Here is a 27,049-nt window from a genome sequence, read left to right on the forward strand (position 1 = left end):
GCAGATGAGATGAATGAGTAAGTGGGGCCATTATTCTGTTGACAGTGTGTGTGTATACGCATGTTTAGTGGTTCTGGAGATTGAACTTGGGGCCTTTGAACTTAACCAAATCCCCAGCCCTTTGAGACAGGGTCTCAATAACTTACTAAATTGCCCAGACCAGGCTTGAAATTACAATTCTCCTGCCTCAGCCTCTCAAAGTGCTGGTATTACAGGTAATATGCCACTATGCCCAGTTTAGGGATTGTGATGATTTAGAAAATCAGCTACTCAGCATTGACATCACATTCTGCACCAAGCACTGAGACCAGCGTGATTTCTGATTTTCACTGAGCACTATCACATCCAGAGAACCTGAGAATGGATCCCTAGCTCATAGTTCCAGCCTAGTGGAGGAGTTAAAAGTCATCTCTGGGGCTGGGGATTTAGCTCAGTGGCATAAGCGCCTGCCTTGCAAGCGCGTGGTTGTGAGTTTGATCCCTGGTACCGGTAAAAAAAAAAAAAAAAAAAGTCATCTCTTTCTCTTCCTCTTACTCTATCTCCTTCTCTGGGATTGACTGACCTGGGACCTTTACACTAGCTGTATCACTAGCCCTGTTTCTATTTAATTATGAGGCAGGATTTCACTGAGTCACTAAGTTGTCCAAACTGGGTTTGTACTTGATTCTCCTGCCTCAGCCTCCCAGAGTGCTGGGAGGCATCCTGTGGCACACTTGGCAAGTAGGCATCCTGTAAGAAATAAACAGAATCTTAATGATCCACACCCAGAAACACCTATGAAAGTTGCTGAGATTGGGCTGGGGATTTAGCTCAGCGGCATAAGCGCCTGCCTGGCAAGTGCAAGGTCGTGAGTTCAATCGGTACTGCAAAAAAAAAAAAAAAAAAAGTTGCCGAGATCAAAGAGATAGTGGGAGACCTGGGACTAAAAATCAGCCTTCCTTGCTCCTATTCTTGGATTTTTCTTTGTATATCAGTCTTGCCAGTGACTATCATTGGAAGGCAAAGCCAAGTTCTGTGACACTAAAGTTCTTAAAGACCTGGAACAGAAGTAGAAGGCACGTGGGATACATGTCATAACGTTCCCTTCCGGTGGCTTGAGATCTCACTAATGGCCAGCGTATTTTCCCCATGAGTCCAGTGGGACCTCAGGCAGCCACTGCAACCAGTCAGTTGGCACTGGCGACGAAGCCTACCAGTCATCCTTCTTCTAGGGATCTCCAAAGTCCGTGAACTCTGGTCTTTGCCAGAGGAGCTGACTTCATCGGGACCCACGCTGCCTTCATTGCTAGCCACTGCTTCCCCAGTCCTCAAAGATCTCAGGGGTGACACCTAAGATGCAGACAGGTGGTCTTGCATGGCATGGGATCCCCTAGCCGGTCAGGGAAGGTCCAGGATTAGTCATGACTCCAAGCCAGACGAGATCATTAAGAAAAGCTAAATTTATATTAAATTATCATAAAGTCCTAAAATACTGAACATAGTGGTTAAATAACTCCAGAAAGTCCAATCTCTCCAGTGAGTAACGTTAAAACCATTACACATGAGCGCAGGAGAATCACTTCCATTAGTTTAGGACAGAGAGATTATTTTTTTTTTACAGAATAAATCAGTGCTCAAATAGATATTTCCTCAAATATGTCCTTTCCACATTCTGAATAGCCCAAGTGCAATAAAAACTTTCCCCCTTTCCATCAAGAAAATGCCACTTTTTTTACTTTCCTCTCCTTCCAACTGTGAGTTTAAGGACTCAACTGCTTCTTCTTTGACTGCCTTCTCAAGTGTGAAATGTCCCTATTTCGCCCTAGAAATGGCACCCATTGTTCCCACTTGGTGCACTGTTTCTGGCCTGGGCCCAGCTAGGAAGGCAGGGAAGGGGCTCGGCTTCTGTCTCTAGCAGATGCAGAACTGACCAGAAAAGACTGCATGTTTGCCTTCTTTTTCACCTGCAAGTTTAGTTGCTGATTTCTCCATTCTAATAACCAAGAGTGATGTTTCAAATCAGGAAAATTCCTCTAAAAACCTTCCCCTCCTTTCTCAGCCCCCATCGTCCTCCTTTGCTCCTGGTCCCTAGGGAGTAGAGAGGTCCAGGTCTGCCCTGGGCCGGGAGGGCTCCAGCTGTGGCTCCTTTTACCTTTCTACTCCTTGCTCACCCGTGTGTCTTCATCTAGCCCTCTTCATCACAGGACTTTGGAGACTGCTGGCGCCATAAGGCTATGTCAGAAAAAGTTAACTCAAGTCCCTCCCACCCCCAAAGTGAAGCAGTGCTAGGGAGAGATTGCAGGGCGGCAGAAACCTCAACTCCTCCGCCCCGAGCCTGAGACACAGGCGCTGGGTGAGGATGAGCATGAACCCAGTGGTGGCCTCTCAGCATGGAAAGGTCAGCCAGCTGAGAAGACAGCTGGAAGAGGAATGTCATCACCTCAGTGAGCCACAAGCTCTCTGTCCCTGTCCCTGAGCAGCTGAGAAGGAACACAGGAAGTTTCTCTTCAGTCCCCAGGTAGCCCATGTCTCTACTTGCTCTTTCTGACCATTTATGGCAACTTCTAGTTCTTTGAATGAGTGTGACAGGATCTCTCCCTTGGAATACCACAGCCTCAGGGAAGAGTGTGGCAGAAACCTGAAGGTCAGACTCAACCCCTGGGGCTCAATCCTCCACTGAAGCCACTGGCTGTCCACCCGGTGACGTCCAAGATTTAGGAAAGGTACTGGCCAGTGATGGCACCCAGAGGGAACTTCAAATAGCTATCAGCCCTGCGAGGGACCCCAGTCATCTGAGTGAGAAAAGTTTCCAGACTTCGCAGCAAGAGGTCGAAAGGGGAGCCACACCCACCTCTCACTGGCATCTGTAGCTGCCAAAGCAGTGACACCTAGGGCTGGAAGACTGTCCACTGCCAGCAATGGACAGGATATCCAGGCCGCCACCAAAGTACTCCCAAGAGCTTTTTCATATTAGCAACATGTGACACTGGACGTTTCCCAGGATGCCCAGACCCGCTGGGCATGCTCTTCCTTCTCTCAGCCTCTATCCATCACTCCACTCTCTACCCAAGACCTCTGCCCAGCCCTGGGCAAGTTCTCAGAGAGGCCGCCATGCTGGCTGTGATGGGAGCAGTCTTGCATCGCAAGCTGCATCGGTGCCATGGGACAGGCACGGAGTGGCCCAGGGAAGGGGAAGTGGAGCTCTGCACTGACAAGGAATTTTTAGAGTCCACTTTCAGGGAGCGCGGGACGGGTGCAAGAGGTGAAGTTCGTGGTAGAATCCTGGTCTCAATTCTTGCGATGGCACCCTTGTTTCTTGTGCCAGGCAGTTATGGACTTGGGGAAAACAGCTCCCATGGAGGGGTTGGGAGCAGGAATGGGGTGGGAAGAGGAAGATGAGCACACGGGAAGGGCACCTGCTGTATAAGCCAGCACAAGAACTGGAAGTCCACAGAGGAGAAGGAACAGGCGGGCGGGGAGGAGCCGCGGGCATTTAGACCTGGCTCTCTGAGGAGAGCTTGCGTTCGTGTTTCCAGCCTGTATCTGGAAGGGAGCCCCGTCTCTCTGGAGTGGCTGCAGTGTGGACACTGCTGCACTCGGATTGCTCTTCCTGCAGCAGCTGCTCCGTCTCTGTGTCATCCAGGGAGCCAGAACTGGCTTGGATGGACACTGTGTCTGTCTTCATGCATACGTGATCCCGCAGAAGGCCGCCCCGGGAGCTGCGCAGCTGCTTCAGATCATCCCATTCCGCATCATCCCCTGACAGAAGGCAGATTCCCTCGACAATCTTGATCTTCTCCTTGGTGTAGTTATGGTCGGGCCCACCCTAGTGTGGAGAATGGAGACAGATGATCAGTTCCTTGGTTCTCTTAAGTGGATCTCATGATGCAGTGGATGGGGTAAGTGTGGGCAAAACCTCCTACAAACTAATAGGGAAATGAGATCAGATGGCTCGCTTAAGGAGGAGGCAGTTACAATGACATTGCCATTAGCATACAGGAAGAAGAAGAACCAGGGTTTCCTATTTTAGACCCATCACTTACTGGCTATGTCATCTTGAGCAAATTACTTAATGTCTGGAAGACTCAATCTCCAAATTTGCAATGTGGGGAGAGTAACAGTATCCACACCTCACAAACAATTGCTGGGATGGTCCAATGAGGCAATCTCTAGCAGGTAATTGTTAGGGTGTTGGACACAAGATGCAGTAAAACATGCTAGCTTTCATTACACTGTTACTGTGGTTTAGTAATGGAATATCATGCTGGTTGATACAGTTAAAATCAATTGGCAAAAGCAATGCAGTGAGCATTATTTAGGACTTTGAACTACTTGATGTGCTAGTTTCCTCTTAATGATCTCTTCTAATTTTGTTAAGGAGGAAAGATGGGAGGGCTCTCTAGAAAATCCTTTTATTTGGGTTCTAAATGTCTATCCAAGAAGGCCCTGTACCCTGCAATCTTTTTTGGTGATTACTCAGGATCTGCCCTGGGACCATTCCCAAGCACCCTGGATCTTTCCAATAGCCTGGATTTCTGCTCAGTACTCCCCTTTTATGGTTTCCTCAAAGGGAAGCCTCACTCCTGGTTTCCGGAGGAAACCAATCAACACACTGCCACAGCCGGGTTCAAATGGGCCATAGCTTTGGGTTGTGTGCATAGGACCTGCAATTGCTGATTTATGTCAGTAACAACTCAATTCCACAGACTGTTATGGGGCCCTACATTCAGGAGACTGAGCTAGGTGCTTTACATTGGCCCCTGCCCTCTGGGAGTGACAGTTGTCCCCAGCATGCAGAAGAAGACAGACAGCACACAAGGAAGCACACAGAGAGACACGGGCACCCATTCACCCAGCTCGCCCTCCAAGCTGCCGTTAGTGTAAGGAAAGATGTAGGCCACTCAGAGCCCTCATCACAGGGACATGCTGGGTAAGTCAGGGACAGATGGAGCACGTGGCACTAGCAATCTGGGGACAACACTCCCTGGACACACACACAGCAACAGGTACCTGAAATCAAGAGGAAATCAGAAGAGAAAGGGTGAGAGGCTATCAGAGGGGTGAAAGAGCTGCTGAGGAAGAAGCAGACAAGAGAAGAAAGAGGTCACACGTTTTCATTTCCTCTTCTTCCGTTCCTGGAGGTGCTGGGGATGGAACTCAAGGCCTAACACATAATAACCATGTACTGAACTGCTGATTTTTGTTTTTTTGTTTTTATTTCTAACTGATGACCCTCATTGTGGTTCTTTTCTGGGGTACCCAACACTCCAGGACCCTAAGAATCTTGATGAGTCTTTCAAACACATTACACAAGGAAGGATCTGCACTACCCCTGCAGGCTCCCTTTTGAAATGTAGCAGAGTTGTTTTTTTTTTTTTTTTTTTTTTTTAATTTAGAGAAAAAAAGCAAAACAAAAATGGTAGATAAAATACAACTTCAAAAGAAATCACTGGTTGATACATTTACATATTGTTATCTTAGAAGACTTGAGCAACTACTTCTTTTTTTTTTTTTTTGTCTTTTTCTTTTTTATCGGTACCAGGGATTGAACTCACAACTACCTGCTTGCAAGGCAGGTGCTTATGCCGCTGAGCTAAATCCCCAGCCCCAAGCAACTACTTCTAAGATAATAGTATGTAGCAGAAAGTTTGTAAAACACAGGAATTCTTGGGTCCAGAAAGTGCAAGACTACTAGGTAAACCGCATTCATTATGCAAGAAAGCCTTGCATGAGTGAGCAGCTGTTACTATGTGACACAGGCCAGAAAGCAGGGTGATTAGGGTCTTCATAATGAATAACTGACAAAGCTCACAGGGTTTTGGAAGAAAGCATGGGTGATAGCATACTAGGAAAATCTGAAATCCCACATTATAGATTCCTTATGGAAAGGGGACTTTTATTGTATTTTTTCCCAGTAGTGGAGACTGACCCCAGGATTTCCTATGTGCTAGGCAAGCGCTCTGCTATTGAGCTGAATCCCAAGACTTTTTATTTTTCAGACAGGTTCTTGCCAAATTGCCCAAACTGGTCCCAAAATTGTGGTCCTCCTGCCTTAGCCTCCCAAGTAGCTAGGATTACAGATGTGCAGCTGGGATTACCATGCTGAAGCAGGACTATTTTTCATGACTAAACATTCAGCAAATAATTTTCCACTACAGTGAGAAAGCAGTTAAAAAAACAAGACCATGTAAGTCTTTAGAACTTTAGAGAAGTCTCTTAAGACCTTGCGATAAAAGAAAGAGTAATGGAAAACCAGCCATTCCAAGCCACAGGTGCCACCAATGTGGACCAGAGGTTGGAAAAGGAGAGGCCAAAAGCTCTGGGTTTGTCAGGTGTCATCTAGAAGAGTCCATGGCTTCACTGCAGGGGAATGGCAATTCCAGAAGAGAAAGAACTATGATGCCAGACAAGGAGCTGCATACTCTCTGCTTTCTGAGCTCAGGCTTCTGGGATCTGCTTTCTAACCTTGTTCTCATTAGGGTTCTTCAAAGATTGTAGATTCCAGAAACCCAAATTATACTCAATTCTTATTTTCTTTAACTTCCTGAATGGTAGATGGGACTCCATCTTACCGAGCCACTCAGTCATTTACTCCTACCCTCCCCAAAACTTTAATTAACATCCATTTGTACCTCTTTCTTATAGCACAGTTGATTGTACATGGCTGGTTTGGGGACTGCTTCAATTTTCACTTCTTGAGTAGAAGTTCGGTAGGAAGGGTTGCTGTAGGTCAGGTTGCCCATTCCAGGATCAGTGAACTTGGATTTTTTGTGTCTTTGGGAGGAAAGATGAGAAGTTATTCAGATCTTTAAGGGGTAACACCTGGGAGATTTACAAGCTGAATGTGGAAAGAAGTTTCTGTGTAAATGGGAGGGATTCCTGCTTCCTGGTGTTCACACTTTCTGAATCCCATTCCTTGGCATGGGGGCTGGACCTGTGACCCACTTGGAAAGAAAAAATTTTGCAAAACTGATGGTTGCTACATTTGGTTACAAAGAAACTGGCTTCCGTTTTAGATTATGTCTCCTCGGTTCTGCCTTTGCTTTTGCTCTAGGACCAGCAAGCTCTCAGGGTATAAATTGTCCTGTGGAAATAAAGGTCCAGGAGGCAAGGATTTATGCCATCAGCCAGGGAGGAGCTGGATTCTGCCAACAATTATGTGGCTGTGTTTGCAAGGCAGCCCTTCCCCCAGTCAGGCATTCAGATGAGATGGTGACCCGAGCTGGTACCTGGAGTCCAGATCAGACCTCATGGCAGAGATATCCAGCTAAGCTGCCTCCAGATTTCCTACCCCCACATACTGTGAGATCATAAGTTGTTGTTATTTTCAGTGGCTACATTTTAGAGTTATTTGTTATGCTGATATGGATAAGTAATACACTGAGCTTCATAACCAAAAGGGATCTCTATTTTAATTTCACCTCTGCTACTTACTAGCTGAGATCTTGGTAAACATAATCCAAACTTTCTGAGCCTCCGATTCTGACTTGTAAAGCAGGGAATAGTTATTAGCTGTGTTACAAGGTTGCTGTAGCAATGCATATATCCATTAAATGGAAAGTGAATATTATTATTATTATGAGCAGCAACATTCAGGCATTTTTGCTGTAAGCTATATTTAAAGGGTTTGAGGAAGAATATAAAGAAAGAGGCACACAAGAAGATCCTAAATTGAAAATGACACATTCTATCGCCTCAGGATGATCACTATTGAGTCATGCTGTCAACCATTACAGCAGTAAAGGGTGCGATTGTGTGAAGGGAAATTATTTCTAATTCCCACTGGCTGGGTGTAGAGTGGAGTACGGAAAAAACAAAGATGCTACAGTCAGCTTGGCTTCCCACTGTGTGACCTTGGGTAATGTCCTCTGGCCCCTTGGCTCCCTGGCCTGGAATACAAACCCCAGGGGCTGCTTTGCTAGGATCATTAAATGAAAGAAGCACTTGGGCTGTGACCTGTCAAGAAGAGCAAGAGTTGAGGCTTCCCGTGTCCCTTCTGCTGCTCCACCAGGGAGCCAACCTCAAAACAGGCTGCTCAGAGGTCAGTTCAGTGAACTGTGGGGCTTTGAGGGTCCCGGATGTGCTAACAAGAACCAAGAGCAGAGCTGACATTACCTGTAGAGCATCAGAGCCGCAATCACCACCAAAACCAGCAGAACACTAAGGAGCCCTCCGATGGCATAGCTGATATGAAGTCCTTCACCTAGAGGAAAGAGAGACACTAGGCAGGGAGTACTCACCACTTTCTAGCTGGCACTGATACAAGGGAAAGGAAGAAGAACGGCTCCTTTCTTTTTTTTCACATGTGGTCTCTTTGGTTTTGTTCTGTCTCGCAATGTAGTTCAGGCTGGTCTAGAAGTCACTGTGTAGCCCAGGCTTGACCTAGAACTTGCTGCAATCCTCCTGCCTCGCCTTCCTGAGTGCTGGGATTACATGTGTGCACCACCATGCCAGGATCGCATATGGGGTCTCGCTGTGTTGTACAGCCTGACCCTAAACACCTGGGATCACATGATCCTCTGCCACAGCCTCTCAATAGCCAGGATTACGGACTTGCAGCACTATGCCAAACTCAAGAGTATAGGTGTTGGGTCCTGTACCATCTGAGGCTAGCAAGGGACCTCTCACTCAGAGGAGAAGTCACAGGAGATGGGACAAGAAGGCTGAGAAGGAACTTCTCACTCTGCCAGTATTTCAAATCCCAGTTCCACTACTTATTAACTAAGTGACTTAAAGCAGGACCCTTAACTTCTAAGTCTACATTATGTTTTTTCTTTAATTAAATGTAATTGATAAATTGCTTACAAGGCTGGTAGAAATTAAATAAGTATGTCTATATAAGTATGTCTATGCATGCAAACATTAATGTAACTTTAATTACAGTATTTTTTCATTTGTTTGCATGTTTTTATGTTTTTGAGACAGAGCCTCTCTGTAGTTAAAGGTGACCTTGAGTTCACTGTGGAGCCTCAGTTGGCCTCAAACTTGAGGTGATCCTTCTGCCTCAGTCTCCTGAATTTTGGGATGGGATAACAAGTGTATACCATTTCATTTGCTTCTTTCAGTATATTGTTGTAAGCATTCTATTTTATTATTTGTACTATTGTTAATCTCTTACTAATTTATCAATCAAACTTTATAATAGATATTATCTGTATAAGATAAAACACAGTATCTATAAGATACTACCCAAGGCTTCAGGCATCTTGGGGTGGTCTTGGAACACATCCCCTATGGGTGAGGAGCAAGTGGACTTACATGGTACAAATGTCGCGATTATGATTGTGGTCATTATTCCTATGGATTTAGTCCAAGAAAAGAGCTCATCGACCCAATGAGAGTCCCCATGAAGTCCCCAGGAGAGACATCGGTGGAGACTTAAGAGTCCTCTGACTTCTCTTCCAAAACAGCAGGACCCCAGAGCTTACCTGGAGCGGCAGGCACAGCCTCATTGGAGTGTGCACAGCGGCCCAGCCTGGCGTCCCTTTCAGAGCACCTGCGGGGACAGGAAACTGAATGTGAAGGCTACTTGTACTCCAAGAACAGCCACTTGGGAGTGAGCTGGAATCTGCATAGAGAATACTAAGGACATCAATATGATGCTGTCTTTCCCTCATCTCCCGGATGGAACCCAGGGCACACTGAGCTACATTCTGGGGCAGGGGAGGAGGCAGTGAGGGGGACTTTGGAGTCTGAGAACACACTGGTGGGAGGCAGTAGAAGCAGGGAGAGGGTAGGACCAGGAAATAGAGAAATCAATGTAAGTCACTGTGTTTAACCTGCTACATCACTTTTAAATGTGTTTTGCACTGTGTACCATTTATTTTTTTGTTTTGTTTTGTTTTTGAGACAGTCTTGCCATGAGTTCAGGCTGGCCTTGAACTCACTATGCATCCCAGGCTGGAAGTCGTGCTTACTGAGCTGTATCACTAGCTCTGTCTTTTCTTCTTATGTTGTTACTTTTTTAAGACATGATCTCAATAAATCACTAAGTTGCTCAGACTAGTCTCAAACTTGTGATCTTCCTGCCTCAGCCTCCCAGAGTGCTGGGATGAGAGGCATTGCCACCATGCCTAGCTTTAATACCAGGCTTTCTGGCCAGGCGTGGTGGCTCATGCCTGTAATCCCAGCAATCGGGAGGCTGAGGCAGGAGGATCGTTTCGAGTTTGAGACCAGCCTGGGCTACAAAGTGAGTCCAAGACTAGCCTGAACTGCATAGCGAGACCCTGTCTCAAAAAGACCAAATTAAGGGGGCTGGGGATTTAGCTCAGCGGCATAAGTGCCTGCCTTGCAAGCAGGCAGTCGTGAGTTCGATCCCTAGTACCGATAAAAAGGAAAAAAGACAAAAAAAAAAAAAAAGACCAAATTTAAAAAAAAAAAAATACCAGGCTTTCTTAGATAATCAGGAAAAGTAGGAAGCAGCAGCCAGTAGCCAAGTAAATCTGATTGGCTAAGGATCATCACAAGGTCTAAATATCATGAGGTTAAAAAAACAAATTGCTTTTCTTCCTTCATGGTTCCACAAGGGAGTATGCAAGACACCAGAAGACAATTTGCCTCGAAATGCTCAGAAGGCAAATTGTTTGTGGCGTGTTATGAGCAGGCAATTAAATGCATCTCCTAAAAGCCTGGAGAAAAGCTACTTGCAAGAGTATATAAAGCTGGGTGTGGTGGCGCATGCCTGTGATCCCAGCACTTGAAAGGATGAGACAGGATCCTTGCAAGTTTGATACCAGCCTGTCCTACAAAGTGAGTTCAAGGTCAGTCTGAACTGCATAGTGAGACCCTGTCTCAAAAAGACCAAAAAAAAAAAAGAGCACAGGAGACTGAGTTGCACCAGCTTGTCACGTAGAACTCTGACAGTAAGAAAAGCTCTGAGTGGGTCTGTAGTTTTCTACAGGCCAGGGGCTGGTGGTGTAGCTCAGTGGTACAGCACTTGCCTCGCATAGGTAAGGCCCTGGGTTTGACCTCTAGCACTGCAAAACAAAAATGAAACAAACCACTTACCTTCCTTCCACCTCCTCCAGGGCTGTGTGGGTCCTGCTGGTGGACGAGTGAAAGGTAGGGGGCAGCGTGTTGGGCAGCACGGGGCTGTTTTCACTCATGCTGGTAGCCCTGGGAGCAGGGGGCACCAGGCCGGGTACTGGAGAGAAAGAGGTTTGGAGTGGGCACCAAGAACCCCACAGCTTTTCATCTGGCTTAAGAATAGTAGCTAGAATGCTTGAGGTGCCCTCATCCCAAGCACCCTCATTTAGTACTGTGAATAGAAAGGATGTGGATTCACTATGGAGAGTTGTGGGAGGGCCAGCTGGCCTACAAAGGTTAGGAAGAGAGAATAAATCACTGATGGGCCCCATGGTAGGGCCCTGGAATGAGCAAACGTGAATTCCATTTTGTTTTTTGAGACAGGGCCTCTCTATGTAGTCCAAGCTACTCTCAAACTCATGGCGGGCCTCCTGCCTCAGCCTCCCAAGTGCTGGGATTGTAGGTGCGTGCCACCATATCCAGCAAGACTTAAATTATGCTCATGTAAATACCAGTGGCCTGGAAAACCCATGTCTGAGCGATCCTGAACCCCAAACATTACCCTTCCAGAGCATCCCACCAGGAAGGGTGAAGGTGAAGTCACTGATCCCTGCTTTTCTGAGGCCACATGGTCCCACTCACCCAGGGAGCAGGGCCGGCTGTCAGGCTCGTCAGGACAGGCACACACAAAGTCCGAGGCTCTGGCAAAGCAGAGGTGGGTGCAGCCCCCGTTGTTCACCCCACAGGCATTGGTCCCTGGAGGCAAAGCAGATGAGCATCTGGGCCGGGACAGAATCAGGTCTCCCAATTAAATAGGACTCCACTTCCAGGGACAGCAGGGTGAGGAGGGGGAAACATGAGCCAACAGGCTGTCAGGTGGTTCCAAGCATCTGAATCACTAGCTGTCCCTCGGTGGCTGCAACCCATCCTGCTGAGGGTGAGGAGGCTCGGAACCCAGGGCCCACCTGTCTGGCGCTGAGGGGAAACCACGATGATGTCCATGAGCCCCTCCACGTTGGCCAGCACTGTCTCCTTGCTGCGGCCTGAGTACTTGTCAACGCGCTGGATGGACTTGGTCTGCCAGTCTGTCCAGTAGATCCACCTGTCCTGCTGCTCATGGGGACACCAGGAAGGCATGACGTCAGACCACTGGGAGGCCTCCGTTTCTGAGCACGGGCTATGCCCTCTACTGTGTGTGCCCTGGAAATGCCCCCAAACCCATACACTCCACCATCCCCTGCTCCGTGCTGTTCCCGACCTGGCAGTCTTTTCTGCACAGGAATTCTCGTGTATCATGGTGATCTGTGTACACATCTGACTGTCTGTGCCTCCCAATGATGTTCTTCAAAGACAGAATGTCTTTCCTCTCTATTCACAGCACTTACACTCACTCAGTCCTTAGTCAACTAAGGGTACAGCTCCCTCCCTAACCAATGAGAGCGAAGTTGGGGGTTTCCTGACTCCCTGTTCATAGGAATGGTCCCTTTTCTCAGAGTGGTGGCCCAAATTCTCTACTTGACATCTCCAAGCAGCTTCCTTCTAATGCAGTGATGGTGAAATTCTCAACCAGGAGATGAAAGGGGCAGTGAAGATGTCAAAAGTGACATGGAAAAGTAATTAAGATGCCCAGAGACAGCATGCACTTAGTGAGGTTTCATTTCTTGTTCTAAGTCACACACACACTTTTTTTTTTTTTTTTAAATCGGTACCAGGGATGGAACTCACAACTGCCTGCTTGCAAAGCAGGTGCTTATGCCGCTGAGCTAAATCCCCAGCCCTCACTTTTTTAACAATACAGATTGCACTCGAACCCAGGTACTTGGCTCACTGAGGGCACTCAAACACTGACCGACTGGATGCCTAAAATCAGTTGGCTTCAGCCAGTTGACCCTACCACAACTGAGGCAGCTGCCTGGGCTCTGGTCTTAGGATCAAGTGGGGACCTCATCAGAATGTATATTCCTGCACTGTGACAGGCTCCCAGTGATTTCACGCACCACCACTGAGAGCCACCCCCGTGAATGCTAGAACAGAGGGCTGTGGGACAGGAATAGCGGGACACTTGAAGTCTTGGAATGCACAGGAAACACCCCCATGGGGAGGTTCAGGGACCTCTCCTGATCCCGTACCTGTGTGAGGGCAAAAGGATGGGACACATGGCTGACCAGGACCTGCCGCAGCTTCCCGTTGAGGTCAGCGCTCTCGATCCGGTCCAGGTGTGCATCTACCCAGTAGATCCTGCAAAGAGAGAGGGAGGCATGTGGCTCTCCAAAGGCCAACCTGCGAGCTCAGCTCTTCCCACCAGGGGCAGTCTCTTCCTGAAAGCAACCATTTGCTGGGAAAGGAGCTTAACTGGTATGGCTAACAGCGGGTAAGAAGCACCCAGGCTGAAAAGGCAGGTTGATGAGTCATCAGTGGGGAGGCACAGGAGGCCTAGCGGCCTCCCAAGTCACCCCCAGACTCCTCCTCAGCAACCTGGTCATCCTCTGACTCTGCTGAAAGAGCTAAGCCACAGTTCTTCCCTGCTGGAAAAGCTTTCCATTCATTCACTGCCCTACGCTGGTCTCAGCCACCTTCTCCTCTCTTGGGCCTGCCCCCTTCCCAGGAGGCTATGCGGGACAGGAAGCCTACCTGCGAGTATCGTAGTCCAAGGTGAGGCCATTGGGCCAACCCAGGTCTGTGTTGATGAGGACTTTCCGCTCAGAACCATCCAGGTTTGCCCGTTCGATCTTGGCAATGTGGCCCCAGTCTGTCCAGAAGAGGTATCTGGGACATAGCAGTGGCGTCACCCCCAGGGCATGGGCAGATGGTGCCCAGAGGTGAACAGGGTACAGGGGATGAACCAATGCCATTTGTATACATAAGCATTCCTGCCAAGGGGCTCTCTTCTGCCTGGCCACAAGCTTACCCCTTCCTGGGGAACACAGCGATGGCCCGGGGCTCATCCAGGCTGTTGTTGATCAGTACTTTGCGGCACGAGCCGTCCAGCCGTGAGGCCTCGATGGTATTTCGGCCTGTGTCGGTCCAGTACAGGTTCCTGGCCACCCAGTCCACTGCCAGCCCATCAGTGGTCTTCAGCCCCTGCCCGATCACCGTCTCCATGTTGCTGCCATTCAAGTCGGCCCGCCTTCGGGAGAGTCCAGGGTTAGGTGAGTGACCGGATAGACCAGAAATACACAGAAACACTTTCCATCCAAACTGGACCCTTGGTAGACTGTAAACTCCAAAGGGACAGAGACTGTTACCTGCCAGAGCCTTCCTCAGCTCCTACATAATAGGTGCTAGATGAAATGTCTGCAGAATGAATGAGTCACTTCTTAGGAAGACAGTGATTTCTGAAAACTTGAAACTGCAGGGGTTTGGGGCCTGTGTCTTGCCAGAGATCAGGCTAATCACCCCTACTTATCTTTAGGAGATAAAGATGGCTAGGGGGTGATTGCAGGATGGCAGATTTGTCACAACCTACCTGCCCATTTTTAGAGCCCCACACCAGAGAATTCCTAAGCTCCAAACTGCACATGCCCACCTACTCCCAGCATAACATTCTTTTTTCTTTCCCCTAGCACTGAGGATTGAATCCAGGACTCTCACATCAAGCTACATCCCAGCCCTTTTTTGAGACATTATCTCCTTCCCTAATTTGCCCAGGCTAGCTTCAATTTGTAATCCCCCTGCCTCAGCCTCCAAGAGTGGTGGGATTATAGGCATTTCTGCCACACTGAGCTCAGCATGAGATTCTAATATTCCAACCTCAGGGGAAAAAAAAGACAAATAGCTCTAAACCCTATGTGAGAATCTCTGTTACACTAACCTGCCCTTAGAGGCAGCACAGCCTCACATTAGTGAACTAACCTTTTGTTTTTTGGTACTGGGGATCAAATTTACCAGGCAGAGCTTAATTACACCACTGAGCTAAATCCCCACCCCCTGGAGTCAGATTTAAAGAGCAGCAGGCACGGTGGTGCGGGCCAATCATCCCAGCACAGGGAGGCTAAGGCAGGAAGCTCACTGTGAGTTCAAGTCCAGCTACATAGCAACACTGTCTCCAAAAATGGTAACTTTATAAGCCTTGACATTTGGCCAAGGCTGCTGCCTAGCAACAAGGCCTGCCCATCAATGGGCCCCAGGGGATCCCTGGAGTTCCCTCAGGGCCCAAGGCTAGATATGGAGGCTCTGTCCTTAGCCTAACTTTACCTGTTTTTAAAAATTTATTTGTTTTACCTACAGGGTTTCCATATACTCTTTTTTTTATCTTGTGAAAAGATAAAAGTTTCATATCAAAATGAGAGTATAACAATAGTTACACACACACACACACATTAGTTTATTTCATTTACATTGCTAGTTTACCTTAGTTCACAGAAAAAGTTTTATGTTATTACCTATTTTTTTCCATATACTCTTTATTCATTATTTTATGTTTTGAGACAGGGTCTGTCTACCAGGTACATGTTTGCCTTGAATGTACTATGTAGCCCAAACTGGCTTCACACTCACAGTGATCCTCCTGCCTCAGCTTCCCAAATGCTGAGATTACAGGTATGTGCCACCCCACCTGGCTCTCTTTATGTTTGTTTGTTTGTTTTTGAGATGAGATCTTGTTATGTTGCCCAGGCTTGCCCATGTTTTTCTTGCTCCAGCCTCCTAAATTACAGGGGTTCATATCACCCTTAAACAAATAAATAAAACTTAAGATCTCTGCTCTGAAAGATAACATTATACAGCGAAGAAGGCAGTATCAGAACTCATCACCCAAACTGCTCAGTCTCTGGGGTCACTTCAGGTCAGCACTGGACATGACCCTAACCCCGAGAGGAGCAGCCTGTGTCCCTGAAGGCCCCAGGGAGCCTCGTACCTGATTACATCCAGGAAGACATCTGTGTAGTAGACCTTCCCGTCCACACTGTCATAATCCAGTGAGATGACATTGTTGAGCTCGGGGACAGGGACGTGCACGTCAGTGTGGTCACTGGTGTCCAGCGAGATTCGCCGGATGGAGCCTCGGCTGGAGAAGAGCAGGTAGGTCTCAGGGGAGGGATCGCAGGTCCTGCCGTCCGCCTTCAGCTGGATGCCGGTGGGGCAGGCGCAGGAAAAGCCAGAAGGCCGAGGCAGGCAGAGGTGGGAGCAGCCGCCGTTTCCTGAGCCGCACTTGTTAAGACCTGGTTATGAGAGGGAGGTACCAGGTTTCACAGCCGGCCTGGAACAGTGCCTGACTCTCACAAAGGAGTTACCCAGATTCAGTGTGTGGCAGGGGCGAGACAGAATTGTCTCTTAAGAGTCCTTTAGAGGTAACAGCATTATGTGGCTGAGCCAGTCAGCCCTAAAGGGAGCCAAGCTTGATTCTGGAAGGAGGCTGAGGCAAGACACTCTCTTTCCACCTGTATAGAGTTCCACACTCTGGCTACATCTCTGCTATGGAGGCAGCCCCAGAAATCCAGAGGTGCCGATTCAGCTGCCCAGGGGTCTTCTCACCCAGTGGCTGGGCCCGGTCCACAGCCTGGATGTCCATGAGGCCTGGCAGGTTAGACCTAACCAGGATGACATTGCTGCCAGTCCCCTTGTCAGCACGGTGGATGCTACGCGTCTGCCAGTCGGTCCAGTAGATGTAGGAGTCCAGCAGAGTGAGGCCGTACGGGTGCTGCACCGGTGACACCAATGTGTGTCGATTGCCACCACTCAGGTCAGCAGCCTCAATTCGCTGCAGGGGAAAAAGGGGGGTGTTCAGGGTGAGGGGTAGGAGTGGGGTGGTGATCACTGGGACTCTTGGGGGAGCCCTGGAGGGACCCCTCTCATCTCCCTGGGCTTCCGGAGGCAGCAGGACCGGGCTCTCACCTCAGTATGGGCATCAGCCCACAGCAGCTGGGAGCTGACCTTGTCCACTGTCAGCCCGTTGGGCCACCCAAGGTTGTTGTTGATGAGCACGGTGCGCTCGGAGCCATCCATGGCGGCCCGCTCCAGCTTGGCGTTCTCTCCCCAGTCTGTCCAGTACATGAGCCTGAGGAGGGACGGAGACACTGAGACTTCCCCAGCCCCCAGATCCCTTGAGTACTCACGGGGCCCAGATTTCTTGCAGAGTACTTGTGTGCATCCTCATTTAATCCTCACAGGGGCTTGATGTGTGTGTTTTCACCTCGGAAGGGCACTGAGAGCCAGAGAGGTAAAATCAAGGCCCAAAATCATGTAATTAATAGATGAGAAAATGAAAATCCTCATTTGCCAGCTCCAAAACTCATGCTTTTTGTATTTGTTTGTAGACAAGGTGTGTAATCCAAGCTGGTCCTGAACTCACTTAGTAGCCCAGGTTGGCCTCCAGGTCAGTGATCCTCCTGCCGCAGCCTCCTGAGTGCCGGATTATAGGCATGATCCACTGCACCCATTTCAAAACTCACATTTTTAACCTCTCCACTACCCTTCTACCCTTTCGAAAAATCACGGGCGTTGCGGGGAACATCCCTGTGACATGTCTTATTCTCCACTGCTTCCTTCACCCCATCCATACCACAGCTTAGCTGAACCCTCCTGCTACCCACAGCAACAGAGCCAGCTCTCACCCCATCTCGTGATACAGCACGATAGCCCTTGGGCTGTCCAGGTTCTGCCACACCAGCACCTTCCGCATGGACCCATCTAGGTTCCCCACTTCGATCCGGTTTGTTCCCGTGTCTGTCCAGTACACTTTGCGGCCAATGGCGTCCACCGTGAGGCCATCTGTCGTCTGCAGCCCTGCAGGGAGGCAGAAGAGCGCACTGGCCCCTGCCATAGGGCAGATGGGCTGTTTCCCCAGCTCTGCAGGTAGACAGGCGGTCCCCGGGCCAGGAGTGAGCCCCACCTGTCGTGATGATGTCCTCGTGCTGTGAGCCGTCCAGGTTGGCCCGGCTGATCCTGTGCAGGGTGCTGTCAGACCAGTACACTTTTCCTGCAGAGGGAAGGTCTGGCTCAACCCAGGCCTCCCCTCCCACCACTGCACACATAGCTGACTCAGACCTGTGACACCGGAGTATGCCAGAGAACCCTCACAGAAGCAAGCAAGAGAGGTGGAAAAATATCACAGCCCTGGGCAGAACCCCAAACCCCGCAACTGGCAAGTCTTATAACACACAGGGACAGGGAATGGGTGGTCCCCAGGCTCATAGCAGGTGGCAACGAAGCCGGGAAAGGAAAGACAGCAGTCACTGTCAGGCAGGGACAGGAGGCCAGGTGGGAAGAGAGGGCCACACAGACCTTCCTGGGGGTCCACGCCAATGGCAATAGTGTTCTTCATGGTAATGTTGATTGGCACCACCACATCGGCAAAGTAAGGGATGTCCAGGGAGACCATGCGCACGTCTATCCTCCTGGCGAAGATGAGGAAACTGTTCATGCCTGTCCGGACGGAGAGAGGAGGGAGGACAACCGCTCTAGCAGGGCCATTGTGAGGGCCTGGAGTCAGGCAAACGGAAGCTAGCTTAAATGCTAGCTTCTAGCCATGAGATCCTAGGTAAGTTATCGGAATGATGTACGCCTGCTTCTTGATCTATACAGTGCAGACAACAGCAAGACGGCTGTCAGGTTAAAAGAGGTCCTGTGCAAAAAGCACTGATCATTAGCTCCCACACTGGTTCACAAATGATCTCTATTACTATCATGGAAGCAGCTCTCTTCAAAGAGTCCTTTATCATGAAGCATATAAAGGGCTGAGTATGGTGACACACGCCTGTAATTCCAGCATTCAGGAGGCTGAAGCAAGAGGATTGCCATGAGTTTGAGACCAGCCTGGGTGAGATAGTGAGGTCCTATCTAAAAAAAAAAAAAAAAAGAAGACTAAAAGGACCCCAGATGGCTTTATTCACAGTGTAGGAGGTGCTCAAATTGCATAGGTTAGAGTTCAAGGGCAAGATTCCCAGGGAGGAAACTTGATTTCTGGCCCTGGGTAGCTTTTGGGACCATCCCACAAAACAATCATGGAAGTTATATTCTGATCAAATCCACATGTTTCCCAGATGAAAGGAAGTTGTCCTGAAATAAGAGCCTCTTTTTCTGATGCATGAAGACCTCACAAGAACCAGGAGTCACTGCCTGTCTGTATGCTCCCCTGAGCCACCCCTGGTCCCCTGTCGTCTTCTAGCTCTCAGTCTCTCCCCTAAACCTCTAGAAGGAAGCACCAGGACTCAGTTTCTTAACCACACTGAAGCCCATTGGCTAAGGAGAAAGACAGCTACTTCCCATCCCAGACAGACCCCACCTGAGAAAACCCTCTCTGACTTACCTGGTGAGCATGTCTTGCCATCAGGCAGCAGATTGATGCCTGTGGGGCAGGTACAGCTGAAGCCACTCGGATTTGGAGAACGAAGACATAGATGGCTGCAGCCACCATTCTCTGCAGCACATGGTGTGGTCACTGTTTAAGGACGAAGAAGAGAAGGAGGAGGAGGGTCAATGGGACTGACTAGGGCCTACGAGGACAAAGATGCCATGGCAGGCTAAGGGTGGCTCACCTGGGGGGCGCCGGCGGTGGAAGACATGGATGTCCATGAGATTCTCCAGGTTTTCCTGCAGAGTCTTCCGGCCCAGCCCAGTCAGCCGGTCAGCACTCTGGATGCTTTTGGTCTGCCAGTCCGTCCAGTAGATGCGCTCTCCATAGAGGGTCAGCCCAAAAGGATGGGGCAGCTGGCTTCCAATGAGCACCTGTAGGGACCCAGCACCAGAGTCACCTCCAGCACATCTGACAGCAGGTGGCAGTGGTCAAGAGCTCAGGGGGACGTCAGGATGCAGCTCTGCCACCACTACTCCCGCCTCCCATGAGACTTTGACCAATGAGACCTTGACCAAAGAGTAATTACATAGTCTTTTGTGGGGGATGAGGTGTCACTTTGTAGGCCCAACCCCCTCTAACCTGCAATTTACAATAGCCGCCCTGGTATGCGAGAAGGAGGTAGAACGGGAATGCCTGTTCTCAGTGAGCCCTCACCCTCTGGAATCCATACTGTGAGCTGGCTTTGTTTTGCAGAAGTCTTGAGGAAGTGGCTGGCCACCCTTTGTGACACTAACAGCAGACAAATTAACAACATTCTTGAGCTAATGAATTTCTTCCTGGGCTAGAGAAGTTGTGAGAACTGGTTGTGATTATTTACTTCACTTAGATAGTTTTAGAATAAACATTGTAGTCTGTCACGTTGTAGCTTGCCACAAAGAATGCCTTTTCACTACTTAATTATCTGGGCTCTGTGAATTGATCGGGTTTACTATATATGAATCCTAAAATAAAGATTGTGCGTACAGTGCAGTGCAGTGCAGTGTAACGCGGTGCAGACAGCAAAGGTGTCTCTCCTGTCTTTCTTTTCCAAGCGCTGTACCCCCCGTGTCCCGACAAGGCGTGCGTGTTTACCTTGCCCGGAGTTCAGAGTGCTCTAGACACTCACGACAAGTGGCGCCCGAACAGGGACTCCGAAGGTCGCTTAGGAAGGTAAGTATAATTTTATTACGGGGAAATGGGACAATCTGCTGCCTCTCCTTTCTTAAAAATTCTTAAACATTTATTATCTATATATGGCATATCGCTCAGGTCAGCTGACTTGGATATGTGTATTGATACAATTAAAGAATATAATCCTTGGTTTCCAGATGAAGGAACTTTGGATGTAGAAGTATGGAGGAAGGCAAGGGTTAGTATAGAAAGGGCTATGCAACAGGAGGAAAAGATTCCTTTACGTTTTTGGGCTATTTGGTCGGTTGTGTACTCTTTATTAAAAGCTATGGAAGATGAACATATTGTAGAAAATCTTCAACTAGAAATTAAGCCAGTTATTCAGGAATTGCCCCTCACAGAGGAGGAGCAGAATGTAGTTCAAAATGACGCTATCGCTTTAAGTAGTGAAAAGGCGTCCAAACTAAAAGTAAAATCCACTACAGCCGACTCAGCTTTAGCTGCCGCAGCAATATCAAATTATGACAATCGCCCAATTTTACAGGCTATACAACATTTAACACAAGAGGTGAAACAACTCTCCGTTAAGCAAAACCCGCCTATAGTTCCCTCTGCACCTCCTCCATCTAACCCTAATTGGAGTAAAGCCAAGCTAGCTTTGGCTGATTTACCAAAATTAGGGGATTCTGATGAGGAAAAGCCTGCCTTTGCTTTCCCTGTAATCAGGCCGCAGCCAGCAGATGGAGCGGCAGTTCCCCCTAGATGGGAAACATTTAATATAGATGATTTAGCAAAATTAAAAAAGGCTGTAACCCTTTATGGCCCTCAGGCTCATTACACTAGAGAATTAATAACATCAGTAGCAGATCAGTATGGTAATCTTGCTCCTTATGATTGGAAAGCCTTGGCCAAAATTCTTTTAAAGGAGCCAGAATATTTACAGTGGCACATGTGGTTTATGGAAGGTTGTGCGAAAAAGGCAAGACAAAAATGCTAATATAGTGATAGAAATGTTTTAAAAGATATTTTAAAAACTTTACCTCAATATTTTTCTCCGTTTGGACTTGTAATAGCACAGGATAAAATTCAAAAGGAAGAAGTTAGTCATTATTTGGGATATATTCTTACTAGACAAAAGGTGATTCCACAAAAAATGTCTATTAGGAGAGATAAGTTATCCACTTTAAATGATTTTCAAAAATTATTAGGGGATATTAATTGGCTTCGTCCCACACTAGGTATTCCTACCCATGCATTACAACATTTGTTTGCTACTCTACAGGGCTCTTCAGATCCATCCAGCCCTCGTTCTTTAACAGCAAAAGCAGAGCAAGAATTACAGTTTGTAGAACAACAAATTAAGGATGCATTTTTAATTAGGATTGATCCTAAATTGCCTCTAACTTTATATATTATTAATACTTTTCAATATCCCTCTGCAGTTTTAGGTCAAAATGCTATGCCAGTAGAATGGGTATTCACTAAAACTAAGCAATCTAAAAATGTTATGCCTTATATTGACATGGTTGCAGCTTTAATTATGAATGGTAGAGCTCGTTCTATAACTTTGATAGGAGAAGATATAAACAATATAGTTATCCCTTTAACTAAGGAACAATGGGAATATTTGTTGTCAATTACTGAAACCTTACAAATTGCTTTAGCAGATTTCATGGGAACTTTTTCATATCATTTTCCTAAAAGTAAATTATGAGATTTTTTTAGACGTCAACAATTTGTGGTTAATACCTTATTAGCTGTACAGCCAATTCCACAAGCTTTGACTATATTTACAGATGGATCTAAAAATAAAGCTGCATATTGGACTCAAAAATCTTACTGGGTACGTCAGACAAATTTTAACTCTGTACAACAAAATGAACTTTTTGCTATATTACAAGTGTTTTTAGATTTTCATAACCAACCTATTAATATTATAGCCGATTCGGCCTATTCTGTTGGAGTAGTGACAAATATCTATTCAGCTGTGTTATATTCTAATAAGCCTGCTTTATTGTCTTTATTTCAAAATTTACAAATACATGTTCAAAAAAGAAATCATTCTTATTTTATTACTCATTTACGTTCTCATTCTCAGTTACCCGGACCATTAGTATCAGGTAACAATGCAGTAGATTCCTTAGTTATGTTCACCACACCCGTTGAAGAACATCAATTTAATCATGCAAATGCAGGACATTTGCATCTTAAATATAAGATACCTTTTACAAAAGCTAAACAGATTGTAAAAGCTTGCCCTATTTGTAGACCATTACATTTAAGAATTATTCCCGCAGGTGTCAACCCTCGAGGAACTCAACCTAATGAATTATGGCAAATGGATATTACACATGTACCTTCTTTTGGTCGGCTTTCTTATGTACATGTAGTTATTGATACCTATTCTTCATTTCTATGGGCTACTGCTCAACAGGGAGAATCCACTAAAAATGTTATTGTACATTTATTGGAGACTTTTGCAGTTATGGGAATTCCTTCTAAAATCAAAACAGATAATGGACCTGCTTATACTAGCAGAACATTTAAACAATTTTGTGATCTCCATAATATTATTCATATTACAGGGATTAAATATAACCCCCAAAGTCAAGCTATTGTTAAAAGAACACATGGCACTCTTAAGTTACAAATTAAAAAATTAAAAAGGAGGAGTCAGGAGGATATTCAGATACCAATACTGTTTAAATTGCAAAACAGTCCAAAAACATTACTGCATCAAGCATTGTTTATTTTAAATTTTCTCAATTTACCACAAGGTGAAATATTAACAAGAGCTGAAAAACATTTTGAACAGCAACAACAGCCTTTTGTGATTAATGAACCTATTTGGACTAAAACAGCTCCAGAGGCTGAATGGGAGAGGGGCACATTGCTCTATAGGGGGAAAGGTTTTGGTTATATCTCCACAGAAAATGGAATTCAGCAGTGGGTCCCTGGACGATGGATCAGGACCCGCGTCTCCAGATCCTGTTCACCAGCCCCGGAGACAACTCCCCAAGGAACCGGAACCGTGCCTTCAGAAGCGAGCGCGAAACCAGCTAGAAGCTGAGGATGCTGAGTTTGTTCCTATCGCAGCCATGGCCAGATTACAGCTAAGAAAATCCCGCCGCTCACAGCGACCAAATTTAAATCCCCTCCCTACATGGGGACAATTAAAGAAATTGACCATAGAAGGGCAACGGCTTGTCCTTCAAGCAGGAAAGCCTTTAAACCCCGAAAACTTGTTTTTAGCTTTATGTGCCTTGCTCACCGTTGCATCGGGGACTGAGGTACCTCCGCATTCGTACTGGGCATATATTCCAAACCCCCCTTTATTAGAACCTGTAAAATGGGGAACTAGTGATATTTTACTTTATACCACACCTAGAGAAATTTTGTCAGCACCGTGGGCTGATTTAACCCCCCACAATCAAGATGATGGGACACTATTCAATTTTACTTATTATGGTAATCAAAGGCCTATTTGCATTGGGGAACCGCCTTGCATCCCTCTGGGATGGCAGTATTGGATTCAACATGGAATAAAAGCAGGCAACAAAAGGACAAGGCTTCAAGCCTTGGCTGCTCAAACCTTTAATGTTACCTGGAAAAATTTAACAGCACCTGATACAAATACATTTCCTGTATGCCCTGAATTCACTTATAAAAATATTTCTTATAATCCCATAATTTGGCAACTATGTATGGGAAAATTTGCTAAAAATATTGATGGGTATATTATTTGGGGACCATTTGGAAAATTCGTTAATGGATGTGCTGAATGGAATGAGACAAGATGTAATCTCTCTGTTGTGTATAGTCTTCCAGATCCAAAGAAAATAACTGACGGAGCTCCTATATTTCAACAAAAGACGGCTCTCTTGTGGTGGGGAGATGGTGGAATCGCTAACCCTGCTGTTGCAGCCGAAGAATACCCTCATCACCTTCAAAATCATATTTGGAAGATCCCAGCCGCTATGCAACCTGTAACCTTGTACAATGTTTCATATTCAGGGACTAGTCGATCTGTATCTACTACTTATAATTTTACTAGGTTTAAAATGTATAATATTACTGTTTGTGCACCTCTACCTTATGTCTTTTTAGTGGGAACTTTTAATTTTACACATTTTTCTTGTACTTGTTTAAATTGTCAATTGTTTACATGCTTAAATAGCACACTAAATTTCACTAAGCCTTATACAGTTATGCTGTTACAACAAAAAACTCATATTTGGTTGCCTGTAAATTTAACTCGACCTTGGTCTCAAGACCCGGTAATTTCTGTTACTACTGAATTTTTTAAACATCTGTTAAAACGTACAAAAAGATTTATTGGAATAGTGGTTGCTGTACTGTTAAGTCTGATAACTGTAGCCTCTCTAGCAGCAGTCTCAGGAGTAGCTTTACATACCTCTTTGCAAGAAAAACATGTTGTCGAATTATGGCATGAGAATTCTCATGAACTTTGGTTAACTCAGTGGCAAATAAACGCCAAACTACAACAACAAATAGACCTCCTTAAACAAACAGTTGAATGGATGGGTAGAAAAATATTGGCTCTTCAGCATCAAGTGTTTTTAAAATGTGATTGGAATTCAACTACTTTCTGTATAACCCAACGACCTTATAATCAGACAGAACTTGAATGGGAAATGATTAGAATGTATTTAAATGGAAACACCTCTGCCCAGGAGGAAATAGAATCTTTGCATAATCAAATTGACAAGGATTTTGCAAAGCAAAATGATGATGAATCTCTAGCACAATTCGCGCAATTGCTTGCTCAATCTTTGAAAGGATTAGATTCCAAAGGAATCTGGCAGAGCATTACCCACACTTTTAGTGGCATGGGACTTAGTTTAATTATAGTTCTCATTGCCATAGTTCTTGTGTATTTTTACTGCATAAGACGAAATGCTATTAATAACCTGATCTTATGGAAATTGTTGTTAAAAAATAAAAAGGAAGGAAGTGTGGGGGATGAGGTGTCACTTTGTAGGCCCAACCCCCTCTAACCTGCAATTTACAATAGCCGCCCTGGTATGCGAGAAGGAGGTAGAACGGGAATGCCTGTTCTCAGTGAGCCCTCACCCTCTGGAATCCATACTGTGAGCTGGCTTTGTTTTGCAGAAGTCTTGAGGAAGTGGCTGGCCACCCTTTGTGACACTAACAGCAGACAAATTAACAACATTCTTGAGCTAATGAATTTCTTCCTGGGCTAGAGAAGTTGTGAGAACTGGTTGTGATTATTTACTTCACTTAGATAGTTTTAGAATAAACATTGTAGTCTGTCACGTTGTAGCTTGCCACAAAGAATGCCTTTTCACTACTTAATTATCTGGGCTCTGTGAATTGATCGGGTTTACTATATATGAATCCTAAAATAAAGATTGTGCGTACAGTGCAGTGCAGTGCAGTGTAACGCGGTGCAGACAGCAAAGGTGTCTCTCCTGTCTTTCTTTTCCAAGCGCTGTACCCCCCGTGTCCCGACAAGGCGTGCGTGTTTACCTTGCCCGGAGTTCAGAGTGCTCTAGACACTCACGACAGTCTTTCTCTCTCTCTTTTTTTTTTTTTTGTATTTTTGAGACAGAGTCTCGCTATGCAGTTTAGAATGGTCTTGGGCTCACTTTGTAGCCCAGGGCTGGTCTCAAACTCTCAACGATCCTCCTGCCTCAGCCTCCCCAGTGTTGGGATTACAGGTGTGAGCCACCACGCCCGGCTATTTACATAGTCTCTTGAGTCTTGCTCTACCAATCTGTGAAATGACCATAATGGTGCTTAAACTGAATCTCATGATTTGAAAAGATCCTGTTCCTCACATCACCTTGAAGTGTCTCAGCACAAATGGAAAAGTGGCAACTTTACCAAGGACAGCTCTATCATCATGCAACTGAAATAGCCAAGATAGCAAAACAAGCAAATGTCTGTACCTACAGCTGAGACACACTGAGAACTCAGGACACAACTGTACTTACTGTGGCACCTTTTCCTCAAATGCAAAATCAGAATCCAATCTTAAGGAAACCTCAGACAAACTCAAACTGAGAAGCATTCTAGGGAATAAATGGCTTTACTTTTTTTTTTTTTTAAATGCAAAGCTCGGGGCTGGGGATTTAGCTCAGCAGTATAAGCACCTGCCTTGTAAGCAGGCGGTCGTGAGTTCAATCCCCGGTACCAACAAAAATGAAAAAAAAGACCAAAAAAAAAAAAATAATAATAATAATAATAAAATAAAAAAATAAAAATAAAATGCAAAGCTCAAGAAAGACATAAAAATGGTTTAAGAAGTGTTCTAGATTAGCAAGTAAGAGATGAGAATGCTGAACACAACCAGGATCCTAGTTGGATCCTGGAGTAAAAGACAAAATGAATAAAGAAATAAAAAGCCATAAAAGACACTATCAGGGAAAAGTAGTGAAACTGAATAGGGCTTGTGGATTATATGGTAATACTGTATCAATGTTAAACTTTCCAATTTTGATAACTATACTATGGTTATAAGAAACCGTTTTTGTTCTTAAGAAATATGCATTGAGTTGGACGTGGTGCCATATGCCTATAATCCTAGCATAAAGGAGGCTGAGGCAGGAGAATCGTTATGAGTTCAAGACCAGCCTGGGCTACAAAATGAACTCAAGG

At 46.2% G+C, this 27,049-nt stretch overlaps 2 protein-coding genes across 2 annotated transcripts in view; one reads left to right on the forward strand and one right to left on the reverse strand.

Annotated features, from left to right (window-relative positions):
- Positions 1-1,421: 1,421 nt before the first annotated feature.
- The window catches only part of Lrp4 (LDL receptor related protein 4), a 50,682-nt gene continuing 25,054 nt past the window's right edge, over positions 1,422-27,049 (reverse strand). The window contains exons 21-38 of the mRNA XM_003465209.4: positions 19,479-19,668; positions 19,250-19,381; positions 18,226-18,366; positions 17,834-17,920; positions 17,556-17,727; positions 16,837-16,999; positions 16,477-16,702; positions 15,860-16,163; positions 13,913-14,131; positions 13,636-13,770; positions 13,134-13,242; positions 11,970-12,114; positions 11,647-11,760; positions 10,987-11,122; positions 9,408-9,475; positions 8,095-8,182; positions 6,612-6,753; positions 1,422-3,805 (exon numbers count right to left, since the gene is read on the reverse strand). Coding sequence (XP_003465257.2) covers positions 3,473-3,805; positions 6,612-6,753; positions 8,095-8,182; positions 9,408-9,475; positions 10,987-11,122; positions 11,647-11,760; positions 11,970-12,114; positions 13,134-13,242; positions 13,636-13,770; positions 13,913-14,131; positions 15,860-16,163; positions 16,477-16,702; positions 16,837-16,999; positions 17,556-17,727; positions 17,834-17,920; positions 18,226-18,366; positions 19,250-19,381; positions 19,479-19,668 — 2,904 coding nt within the window. The 3' untranslated portion in view covers positions 1,422-3,472. The remainder of the gene's footprint in view (positions 3,806-6,611; positions 6,754-8,094; positions 8,183-9,407; positions 9,476-10,986; positions 11,123-11,646; positions 11,761-11,969; positions 12,115-13,133; positions 13,243-13,635; positions 13,771-13,912; positions 14,132-15,859; positions 16,164-16,476; positions 16,703-16,836; positions 17,000-17,555; positions 17,728-17,833; positions 17,921-18,225; positions 18,367-19,249; positions 19,382-19,478; positions 19,669-27,049) is intronic.
- LOC134470949 (endogenous retrovirus group K member 18 Env polyprotein-like) lies at positions 23,294-25,961 on the forward strand. Its single transcript, XM_063227868.1, has 2 exons — positions 23,294-23,697; positions 24,228-25,961. The coding sequence occupies exon 2, from the start codon at positions 24,385-24,387 to the stop codon at positions 25,423-25,425; it is 1,041 nt and encodes a 346-aa protein (XP_063083938.1). The 5' UTR covers positions 23,294-23,697; positions 24,228-24,384; the 3' UTR covers positions 25,426-25,961.

The sequence above is a fragment of the Cavia porcellus genome, unplaced genomic scaffold (genome assembly GCF_034190915.1).
Source record: "Cavia porcellus strain 051 isolate PalLab524CR breed Dunkin Hartley unplaced genomic scaffold, mCavPor4.1 scaffold_17, whole genome shotgun sequence".
In the NCBI taxonomy this organism is placed as follows: Eukaryota; Metazoa; Chordata; class Mammalia; order Rodentia; family Caviidae; genus Cavia; species Cavia porcellus.

Coding starts and splice junctions, on each gene's coding strand:
- LOC134470949 (XM_063227868.1), top strand. CDS start 24,385: ATGCAACCTGTAACCTTGTACAATGTTTCATATTCAGGGACTAGTCGA.